This window comes from Danio rerio, chromosome 11 (assembly GCF_049306965.1).
Source record: "Danio rerio strain Tuebingen ecotype United States chromosome 11, GRCz12tu, whole genome shotgun sequence".
Taxonomy (NCBI): Eukaryota; Metazoa; Chordata; class Actinopteri; order Cypriniformes; family Danionidae; genus Danio; species Danio rerio.
In genome coordinates, this window is record NC_133186.1 from 27,632,462 (window position 1) to 27,644,386 (window position 11,925).

At 34.7% G+C, this 11,925-nt stretch overlaps 1 protein-coding gene across 1 annotated transcript; it reads left to right on the plus strand.

Annotated features, from left to right (window-relative positions):
• The first annotated feature begins 707 nt into the window (after positions 1–707).
• Positions 708–11,140, plus strand: mbd1b (methyl-CpG binding domain protein 1b). Its single transcript, NM_001044753.1, is given in 12 exon segments — positions 708–803; positions 885–1,630; positions 4,265–4,402; positions 4,498–4,627; positions 5,890–6,227; positions 6,317–6,399; positions 6,524–6,549; positions 6,644–6,814; positions 7,862–7,909; positions 10,524–10,556; positions 10,641–10,721; positions 10,934–11,140. Coding segments are annotated over 11 exon segments (1,968 nt in total). The 5' UTR covers positions 708–803; positions 885–917.
• The last annotated feature ends 785 nt before the right edge of the window (positions 11,141–11,925 follow it).

Genomic DNA, 11,925 nt, shown 5'->3' on the forward strand with positions numbered 1-11,925 from the left:
TAATATTAGAAATAGGTGGCTTAACCTAGTGATATGAATGATAAAAAGAACATTACATGTTATAAAGGATAATTATAAATAATAGAGATTAATAATACATTAATATAGAAAATATAAATACATTAGACATTTTCTTAACGTTACACCAATTTCCTTTGATTTGTTAGAAATGTCCTCGGTAAAAGCCAAAAACAACAACTCAATAACAGTATACAAAAAATATAATAAATATGCATAATCTTCATATGGGATGAAACAGAAAAGAAGACCATTTAATCAGATCATTTAATAAGAAGACACAAAATGAATCAGCTTTGTGTGCCACGAGACGTGAGCTTTAATTATTCGGAACGAGTCACGGGTTTCCGGGTTACAGCAGCACTTCCGGCTTCTCTTCAGTGTCAGTTATTTAAAATTTACCAATGTGTGGCTCGTTAAGGTGTTAACAGGTAGGTTTTTAAAAATGTCGCCGTCGTATTAATGACTTTTCATGTAACCGAATCACAAAACTCCGCAAATAGTGCAAGAAAACCTCACTATACAGTGTCTTTTGCAATAATTTCACGCTTGCTAGCACATTAGCCACCATGCTAACTATTTGCGCTGATACTTGCTCGGCTGTGTCTCAAAACCTAGCGTGTTGGCTACCTAGAACGCACCAAGAGTCGGGGTTTAGTAAACAAAACATTTGTTTTTTTCTTCCGTAAAGCAACAATAGGCCTTTGAATGCAGATGCGGGTGCCTGTATCGAATGTATAACACACAGCAAAAAGAGTATGCAGATAACTTGACGTTAATAAGATGTAAGAGCTTCACTTTGACTCCTCTGACTTTTATTATGCTGCTGAAAACATTGTGTTTTAATGTATGTTTTTTTATTGTAGTTCAAATAGGAAAAATAAGGTGGCTATACAACCATGGACACAGAGGAAGTAGCAGCTGAAGCACCTGCAGAAACAGCAACCGAGGAAAAAGATGCAACTTCAGAGGAAAACAAAGAGTCCACGACAAGCACAGACATCCAGGATCATGTCACGGACAAAAACCAAGAGGAAGATGCAGCTGCAAAGGAAGACGAAGAAGCTGTTATTGACAAGGAAGCTGAAGAAGCTGTAATTCAGAAAAAAGATGAAGAAGCAGTAGTTCAGAAGGAAGGTGAAGAAGCTATAATTCAGAAGGAAGGTGAAGAAACTATAGCCGAGAAAGAAGGTGAAGAAACTGTAACCGAGAAAGAAGGTGAAGATGCTGTAACAGAGAAAGAAGGTGAAGAAGCTGAAACCGAAAAAGAAGGTGAAGATGCTGTAACCGAAAAAGAAGGTGAAGATGCTGTAACCGAAAAAGAAGGTAAAGATGCAGTAACCGAGAAAGAAGGTGAAGAAGCTGAAACTGAGAATAAAGGTGAAGAAGCTGAAACGGAGAATAAAGGTGAAGAAGCAGTACTCGAGAAGCAAGATGAATCTTCTAAAGATGTTGACAATCCTTCTTGTGACTGGTTGGAGCCACTTGAAGAAGATTGTGAAGATGTTGATTCTCAGAGCGTCGATGGAGAAGTTGAGAGCGTTGCGGGGAGCGAGTTTAGTGGGAGTGTAGTTCTGAAAAGCACTGGAGACAGAGGTGGAAGAGGTGCTGGGTATGTACTGACATCATGTCAAACATAATAAAATAAAAATCATTTAAATTTTAGCATAGAGTTTCTGCAGGATTTTGAAGTCTAAAATTATTAATAAAAAAATTATTCACTGAACTGCCATATGTTCTAGCTGGTGATAAATCATTTCCTGGGTTTTCGCAGGGTCTTAAAATGTCTAATCACGACACTACATTTTAGACCTTGAAAAGTCTAAAATCTACTGAAATATTGTGTTGTAGGACTGTAAATCATTTTTCAACAGGTCTTAATTTCACTTTGTTCATGTATGGCTATCTGGTCAACACCTATACAATCACCAACAATCCATCTCAATAAAACTTTCAACTTCTTATTTAGAAAATAATACAATTTAACGTTTATTTACCGTAATGGTGTATTTTTCTTAAATATTTTTCTTAATAAGTTCTCCATGTATTTACTGCTAAGGATACTGACATATGTTTGCAATTATTAAATTGTTATTATTGTATTATTAAATGTATTAATTTATAATCATTTTTATAGTGCAAGTGAACATCTTTTCCACTTCCTTAGCATTTAGCTCTGTATAAGTCTAAAATTTCATTCATAGTGGTCTAAAAAGTGTCTTAAAGTCTTAAATGTAACCTGGTGAAACCTGCAGAAACTCTGATTTCAAACTGGTGCTTATTTTCTAGAGGTGTGAACCTGCACTAGTCTCACGGTTCGGTTCGGTTACGATTATCATGCCATCAATTCGGTTCAATTCGATATTTCGGTGCATCACGGTGCATTGACGGTGCTTTCCATACACAGTTTTATATTTTCTTCACAGCAGCATTTCTTGTATTAAAATGTATGAATATATTTATATACTATTTGTAATACAATTTTGTCATTTAATACAAACAGTCGGATATATAAACTGTAACTTTAAACAAAACGAGCATTTAGCAAATAATATAAACAAATATAAATATCCAGCTCAATTTCTGATCCTTGTCTAGTTCTCTTACACCCCTTTGATTGGTCACACCCTCAACAACAAAAAAAAAAAACGGTTGCGATTGGCTTTTGTGCGCTGCACTCTTCACAGATGAGTGATGCTGATAAGCGGCAGGCGGCAGCGGCGATCTCACAGCTGATGTTAGACACGGTGGAGAAAACTCTGCAGACACGCGCTCGTTTCTGGATGCAAAAGTAACGCTGTAAAACAGCCGAGAAGAGAAGAAAAACCACGCCAGCAGGTCAAATGGGCCACTGTGTGTGTGAGAGAAAGAGAGAGAGAGAGAGAGAGAGAGAGAGAGAGAGAGAGAGAGAGAGAGAGAGAGACAGACAGAGAGACAGACAGAGAGAGAGACAGAGAGAGAGACAGAGAGAGAGAGAGACAGAGACAGACAGACAGAGACAGACAGACAGACAGAGACAGACAGACAGACAGAGACAGACAGACAGACAGACAGACAGAGACAGACAGACAGAGAGAGAGAGAGAAATGGAGTAGGCTACTTTCATTCTCTTGATCTCAGTGACATAGGGGCTATTGTTGTATATGTCAGTGAAAGACTGATCCAGCAAACACACACAGTAAAGTTGTGGAAAGTTTATGAGTTTTAAGTAGTTAAAGCGCTGTAAATACTTGCGATCGCCTCCCTCGCGACAGAGCGCATATGAGGTAAATGACGTCAGTAATAACCGGTTATGATTATTACTGATCCGATACCGAATTGTCCGCTTCTGCATCGCAGTGCACCGAAAAAAACGATTATTTTTGACACCCCTATTATTTTCCCATGTCTGTACAATAATAATTGAGAATTGAAATTGGTCTAGCATTAATTTAGGGTCCAAATCTTAAATTTCAAATCTTAAATTTAGGCATGTTCCAATACCCCTTTTCCCTTTTTGATTCCGATACCTGAGCTTAGGGTATTGGTGATACAGAGTTGTGTATATTTCTAGCCCTGTATAAGTTGACAGAATTAACTTACAATGTGCTTCAGACTTATCCATTAATGTAACATGATCAAATACATACAGTGGGTGAATGTTGACAGTAGAAATAAGTATTTTTATTATCAGGTGTTAAACAGTATTATTATTTACTTTACTGAAACAGGTTCAGCCACAAATCAAACACCATAAACTGAAAAAAAAAGAAATCTATTCTAGTTTTACACTATAACTGTTTAAAAGTCAGAGATAAAAAAGTATTATAAAAAACATGAGTATTAATTATAAATAGAAAATAACCTCTTTGAAACAAAAAATTCAGAAACATTTCTATTTTAAATATACTAGTGTGTTAATCTCTTCTGCGCTGCTCTGAAAGTGGTTGTTGTGGCAACAAAGCACAAAACCATGTGTTTTACTTAAAAAATTGATTTAAGTGCCAGAAATTTGTATGATCAAAATACAACCACAGGCATGTCAAAAGTGACCCTGAGAATCACTACTTTAGATTTGCTTTTTAGATTTTATTTTACTTTTTGTGTTTTTTTTTATTCTATGGTATATTTTATCTTGCTAGTTCAAAAAAAGTGAGGGCAACATGGTTGAGAATGTAACATTTTATACATTTTCATTGATAATTTATTTAAATTCAACTAGAGGAAACTCTGACTGCGTGACTACTGATGTATGTTTTTCTTTTAGGAGAGCTAGAAGGAAAACACAGTTCGAGGCTGATGAAGGCTGGGAAGATTGGCCGGCATTGGGTAAAGGATGGAAACGCAAGGAGGTTTTTCGCCGATCGGGCACCAGTGAAGGACGCAGTGATACATATTATATAAGGTATGTTTACATTGGCTAAAATGAATTTTGACATTCATTTTGCATAATGGGCCTTTTATTTAGCATCACAATTTTTTTTTTACTTTTGTTTTCAGTCCAAGAGGTCGTAAAGTAAGAAGCAGAGTTGAGCTTACAAAACACATTGGCCATTCTGTGGACCTGACAAATTTTGATTTTAAATCAGGCCAGTTTCTTGGAGAAGGGGCTCGAAGAAAACCTAGAGTGGTATGTACAGCATGCACACTATTTATTTATTTATTTATTTATTTATTTATTTATTTATTTATTTATCTGGCTAGTCATGTATATGCAATACTAAGGCCCTATCTAATTTTATTTATTTTTACATATTCAGCTTGTCTTTTAGAATTATTTTTGTTTAAAGATTAAGTTAAATTTGTTTTACACACACACACACACTTGTTTGTACAGTGTGTGTGTGTGCGTGAGTGAATGAATGTATGTATGTACTAGGGCTGCACAATAAATTGTTTTAGCATCACATCGCAGACATCTGCAATGTGGAGTTGGGATTATCATAGTTGATCAGCAATGAAGAATGCACAGTGAGTGTTATTTTATATTACATTTGATTATTCAATAATAGGGCCAGGATAAAATGTCGATGCTGGTTTATTGTGATAATTCCACCCGCGCAGTGCATTATTGCTGTAGCCGAGTATCAATATTTATTTAAAGGTACAAAATATCTGAACTAATTCATCAGCCTTGCACTACTACCATTTAGCACGTGGTTCTTGTAGTGTCAGATCGAACACACAACAATGTAGCAATTCTGAGAAATATATGTGCTGTTAATAAAATACATCAACAAATATCATGATATATTTTGATTTGTTTTCATTTAATATATCACTAATATTGTGATCTGTCATAATCGGGGGCAAAATATAATGATAATACTGTAACGTATTACTGTACCTGAATATCTGGCTACTTAATTTCACTTTTATCTTTGCTCAATCTTATTTATTTACACTTGCATTTTTTGTTCACTCCTCTACATGAGTATTCCAATCAAAGTTAATTTAATTAAAAAAAAGAGCTATTAGACCCATCTTTGAAATTGTAATAATATTGCAAAACCACTTAAAATATCGCAATGTCAGATTTTTCCAGTATCGTGCAGCCCTAGTATGTACTGTGTGTGTATTATATACTACACATATCAAGAAAATGCACTACTTTATAAAAATGCTTTGTTTTTACAATAAATTTTAAGATTTTCATGACACCAGAAGTATATCCTTAAACACAGTATAAAAGTTTTTATCCCATAAAATTCATAAAGTTAAACCCAGCGTATATCTAACAGCAGTCACAGTGCATTTTAAATGATACAAATCTGCTCTTTGGGATTTTTCCCCTAAAAACATAAAAACTAATGATGCAAGCTTCATCAAATGAGACCAATTCAAGTTCTGCTGCTCAGTTTCCCACTGATATCTGCTATCTGCCTTTCACAGAGAAGGAAAATGGAATCTCCTCTAGCACAACCTGAAACCTCCCTTACACTCAGTGTTCGAAGCGATTCGGCAGATGTCCAGCGACCAGCGTCTTCAGCAGGTTTCGCTACTGCTCAAAAAAAGAGCTTGCATTCAACTCAGAATCCTCCATATGCCACCACTGCATCGAACCTCAGTACCTTTGTGAGTCCTGGGACAAATAAGTCTTCATTAAGTGCCACTACTCAGCCTGTTGTTGATCTGACAGAAGATGCTGCAAATCCAACTCCTCCTGTAGTGTCTGTAGCCTCAGAGAAACCTGTCAATGGTGCCAGTGGAGGTCCTAGACGTTTGTTTGGGTAAGCAGTGCCTTTTTAGATTTGTACATTAAAGTAAAAATGTTAGGAACAGTGATGGGAAAGTCTGTCTTCACTTTTTTGTACTTTAGAGTCTGCATTAGATGTAATAAAACCTATTCTTATGAAGAAGGACAAACTTTGTGCAAGGACTGCAGGATAGAGAATAGAGCATGTAAGTCAAATGCTATTCATTTAGTTTTGTGAGTGCTGGTTAATAATAAGCTTTATCATAATTTGTGTCATTTTAAATGCATAGTTATTATATTCCTCTTTGTTTTCTTTGTTTTTTGCTTTAGTGGCAAGCAGAAAACCATACAAAAAGGTGACAGTCTTTTTACTTTATGGAATGTTTTGTGTAACCTATTAAGAAATGTATATTTATTTATTGTATTTATTTATGGATTTATTGTTCTTAGTGGGTTCCATGTGGTCGATGCTGGGCTTGTCAAACAACAGTGGACTGTGGGAAATGCGTTAGCTGCAGAAATGGCCGGCTGCGCCATCGACTTAATATCCACTCTCGTAAAGTTGTTAAATGTCGCAAACGGAAATGTTTACACCCTGTTCGTAGGGAGAGGGGTTTTAAGGTACAGTGCTATATATTAGCTTTTTAAAAAGTTTTTATCAGTATGATGTTTTTATTAATCTTTTCAGCTTAAAAGGGGATATATTTTCCACTGACAATCATTTAGCTTTCAACAAAACACAATGAAAAAACTTCAATAACGTAAATAATAATAACAGTAGAGATAAAACAATAATGTAAACTATAATAATAACAAAATTGACAAATCAGGAAGGGTCAAATATACACCCAATAGTCAAACTCTTTATTGAATAAAATTAAGTTTTTGTTCTTAATCTAAGGAGGAGACTGTGAGAGAAAGCTTGCTGGTTATTAAATCAGAAAATGCCTACCTTGCAGATTTAAACTTGATGGCAATTAATTTATGCTTCTACGAAACCTGGACCTTACAAATTTGGTCCAGATATTTCTGAATACATTCATTTGAAGGCGAAGGGAAAATGCAATATTTTCTATAGCGTAAAGATCGCATACTATTTCCAACCACTCTTGAATTGTTGGGGTTTCAGGAAGTAACCAGTGCCTTGTGTTTGCTTTTTTGGCCGCAATTATAAATATGCCAAGTAGAATTTTATAAAGGCCTTCTTGTCTGGATGTCAATTCCTAAAAAAAAAAAGCTGATCAATATGATTCTGAAAGGGTCGGTATGATTTTTATTATCTTCAAAATGTATACTTTGTATACTCATTGTTTTAAAGCTTTATATTCACTAATACTGTAAAATAAAATATAATGCAATACTTTATCATTTTAAAAAAATTCAAATTTTGTTTTATTAACATCTATTATTCCCGTTATGACAACTGAATATTCAGCATCAACACTTTAAATGCTCTTTCAGAAATCATTCTAATGTGCTGATTTTGTGTGTAAGAAATATTTAAATTTTAATGTTAAGATCATTTGTGGTATTTTTCATGCTTTTTTAGCATTGTTATGAAAGAAGACTCAAAAAGAGCTTTGTAAAACTTTCTTTCACTTTGAATCAATGCAATGCATCTTTCTTAAAAGCACATATATGTTTAACCCATTTTTGTCTAATCCACAGGATTCAGAGGGGCAGTTTTCAAACATGGAATCTTCAATGAGCACAGAAGTAAGAGAAATAAAGCTTCTTCTTTTTTCTTCACCTTTTACAATTTTTTCCTTTCACAAAGCACACTCCTACTACATTATACTTGTAAAGAAGTCACTGGTATTATTTTTTTTGAGGGTCACACTTGTGTTTTGTGGTAAAAATTGCCTGGAGACCTTAATCAGATGTTAATTTTATATTTAACAAGTGAATGTACAATACATTTTTTCAATAATGTGTATTTTTTTCTGTAGTATTTTATGGGGTCCCATGTGCTAGAAAATAACATTCAAGTTAAAAAACAATTAATTTCTACATTCGTTCTTTCATTAACTGCCTCTTATCTGGGGTCAGGTCACGGGGGCAGCAATGTTAGGTCATGTGAGAAAATTACGACACGTCACGTTTTGGTGATTCCACAGTTTTCCATATCATGGCATAATAAAATAGGTCTTCAGAAAAACAACCTCACATGACAAATCACTCCATGTCATCATTTATATAACCAAAATAAGTCAAGATGGAAAACCATGAGTGACAAATTGTGTGTTCAGTTGTTTGTAGATTCGCATTTGGCAGCAATTTCTTGGCTATCATTCTATATATGACTTGATCAGTTGCTCATGTTGCTCTTGAGGAATTTTGGTCCACTCACATCATTGCTCTATTTTTAAAGTTTGCAGGCTTTTTTTCTATGCACATTTCTTATTTCAGCATTTCAGTCAGGATGAGCTCTGGATTATTGCAACACCTTGAATCTTTTTGTTTCAGCTGTTCTGTTAGAGGTTTGCTGGTGTGTTTGGTATTGTTGTCCTGTTGCATGACCAAATTTTAGCCAAACTTTAGCTGTCAGATGGACGGCCTTGTTGTGTATTTGGTGGTGTGTTATAAACCTTAATCATCACTTTATCCATCTCCAATTGTTAGACACCATAGCTTAAGATCATTGCTGTTGTCTTTCCTCCTAGCCATTGTGATAACACATTTGCCTGATGTTTAGCGAATCCAAAGGCATTTGTTTAGGAATGCTAGACCGCTTCTTCTCCTTTTAATTGCTGTGTTAACAGTTAGGGTGTTATAAGTTTGCCATTAAGCAACCAAAAACAAAAGTGTGCACACTTCTAAGATATTCTTAAATGCAGGTGCCTGATCAAACCACAGCGTTTGTTATAAAAAAAATCCTTTTTTTAAGAGCTAAAATAACAGTGTGCCGATTTTTCTTTTTCATTTTCTACTGTGTTATAAGTTTGTTACCCATGGTTTTTAATTTTGCCCTAATTTATATTATTAAAAAACAAAATATGTCATGTGATGTTTTTTTTTTCCACCTTCCCAAGACATTTCTGTTCAGTTAATACTTCTGTGCTAACAGTATGATTAATCCAAAAACAACAATGTAGACATTTAATCTGAAGTGGTCCCAAATATCAACAAGTGTGTTTTCTATTAAACTTGAGGAGATATTTTGAATAATGTTGCTAACCAGACAGTTAAGAGTCAGCAGTGACTTCATTAATTAAAAGGCAGCATTTCTGCCTTACTTAAGCACAACCATATCTAAGCAACATATTAAGACAGTCTGGATTGTTTGCTTTGAAGGTGACAAACATTGTAAAAAGGAAAGAGTCATGCTGCACAACAACAACAACAAGCACAGCTAGTGTTTTTCAGCCAATGATGAGCTTCTGGTGAAAGTTAAATGTGACTATTTTCAATTTCATAAAGTTCCTTTTAAAGCATCAATGTTGTGATATCATTACAATACATTTAGTTAAATAGACTTTAGCATTAATGTAGTTGTTCAAGCATAAAACGAGATGAAAGATCGTTGTAACCACTAGCACCGTCAGCATCAGCAGGCGAGCACAGAAATTCCATCAAAACTACTAGGGTAAAATAAACTGTCACATTTTGAAGACATGTCGGGGGTGTTTAATCCAGTGCTTCTTTTCTGGTCTAAGACACACTTCATATTCAACATCTGTCAGGCAGTGAAGATCATTGATTTTTAAAGAAAACAGACCTTAAACGTGGCAATTTTATAATGGGAAGACAGTTCACCAGAAGCGCTGAGGCTGGGCTGGCAGAAATTAAAAGTCTGTGTATATATACCCCTATGCTGATATTTTGCCATTTTGGCTGGATTATTGAATTGATTTCACCAATTCTCTCAAAACTCAAAACAAAGCTCTTTCTCTTTTCTTTTATTATTATTACTTTTTTTTTTTTACTTAATGCACCATGCTGCCAACCTACACTTTCAGTACTGACCTATTTTATATGCTTAATTTGTATAAATGAATGCACATCATATATTGTTTGTGCACATGTTGTTTATTGCACAATATGTGGATTATAGTGTGGCTTATTTATGTTTTTTTTTTAAATCAGTTTGTAAACTTTTTTTTTATTTTTATTTTATATATATATATATATATATATATATATATATATATATATATATATATATATATATATATATATATATATATATATATATATATATATATTATAGAAAGTTAGTTTAAAGTATATTTTTTCTGTTTTGGAATTTCAAAAAACTTTTTTTTTTTGCCTTAAATGACTTGAGTACCACCAGAGGGGTTTATCATTCATTTGTCTCCATTTTTTTCAGCCCTCAGTCTCAGAAGATTATGACGAATCACAGGTAATGATCTCATAAATACAGTAATTGGAGCGTTTGATGTAAAACTACTCTATCTGAATCTGAATGTTGTTTTTTTGTGAGCAGAGCTCTTATTTGCAGTACAGTGACTCAGAGGATTTGTCTGTGTTCTTTGAGGGTAATGATGGTGACAATGGCCTGGATGAGGTAAAGTTCTAGCTGGACAGTTAAAGATATTGCATTATTACACTGCAGTCACATGATCCAAGAGCCTTGATCACAGTAGTAATGCTTGCTTCATAGTTGGCATAGAAAGTATTTTTATATTGTCATGCTAGAGGCTTGAGCAGCAAATTTTTAAATTGCACTCACTTAAAATGCTGTCTTCAAATAGTAAAGTTTGTTGATTTGATTTGCAGATGGGTGTACCAAAGGTGCGTCGCCGTTCATGTGGAAAGTGTAAAGGCTGTGTTCGTCGTACAGACTGTGGAACCTGTGACTTTTGCATGGACAAACCCAAGTTTGGAGGCAGAAATAAAAAAAGACAGAAATGCCGTCTACGACAATGCACGCGAGAGGCAATGGTGGGCTTTTTTTACACCATTACTTTTATTCATATGGAATAAATTGAATCCTTGTGAAACTTGGTTTAGGATTGTTTTATTTCGTTTCATTGACTAACTCTCAAGATTATCTAATATCTTTCATAAATGGTCTAAAAATAATAACTTGACAAGGTAGTGCTGAGTTTAGACTGCATGATTTTCAAAGTAGTTTTCACACTCACTTTCACACTATCTGGGGTTGTGTTTCGTCTCTGCCGTGTTTACACTGCAAGATAAGTCGGCAACAGTGGGTTTAACTTTGTCTTTATCCACAAACTATGTCTCACAACCAAACACAGGTGAGAAGTGACATGGAAGCTATGCAAATTCACATAATATATCTTTTGGTATTAACTACATAGTGAGAGAGAAGCCTTTAGTGGGTTAGAAAATATACTTATTTTGCTCACCTGGCTTTTAAAGGAATTTGTCCTGAACTTTTTCTTTTTCGACACGGTTGTGGTATTGCTCAAATGTCAAACAGACACGGGTGCTCTTGCCAAATTTTCACTAGTTTTTCCTCCATTTCTTGGGTTCAAATAGCCTGCAAATAATCACTTTTAACTTCGCCCCCAACCTCCTGTTGGCCTGCAGAGACCCATCCTAATGTATTCTGCTCTCTCATTGGCTGTAGGTAATCGCTGATGTTTTGTTCAATCAGTAAACATTTCACATGGCATGATTTTGAATCGCAGACAGCTTCAGATATTTAGCATGCCAAATATCTCATTGGTGTCTGCGAATTATCGGCAGTTCTCTTAGATTACGCCTTTAATAGTTCACACTGTGTGATTGGTACTTATGTA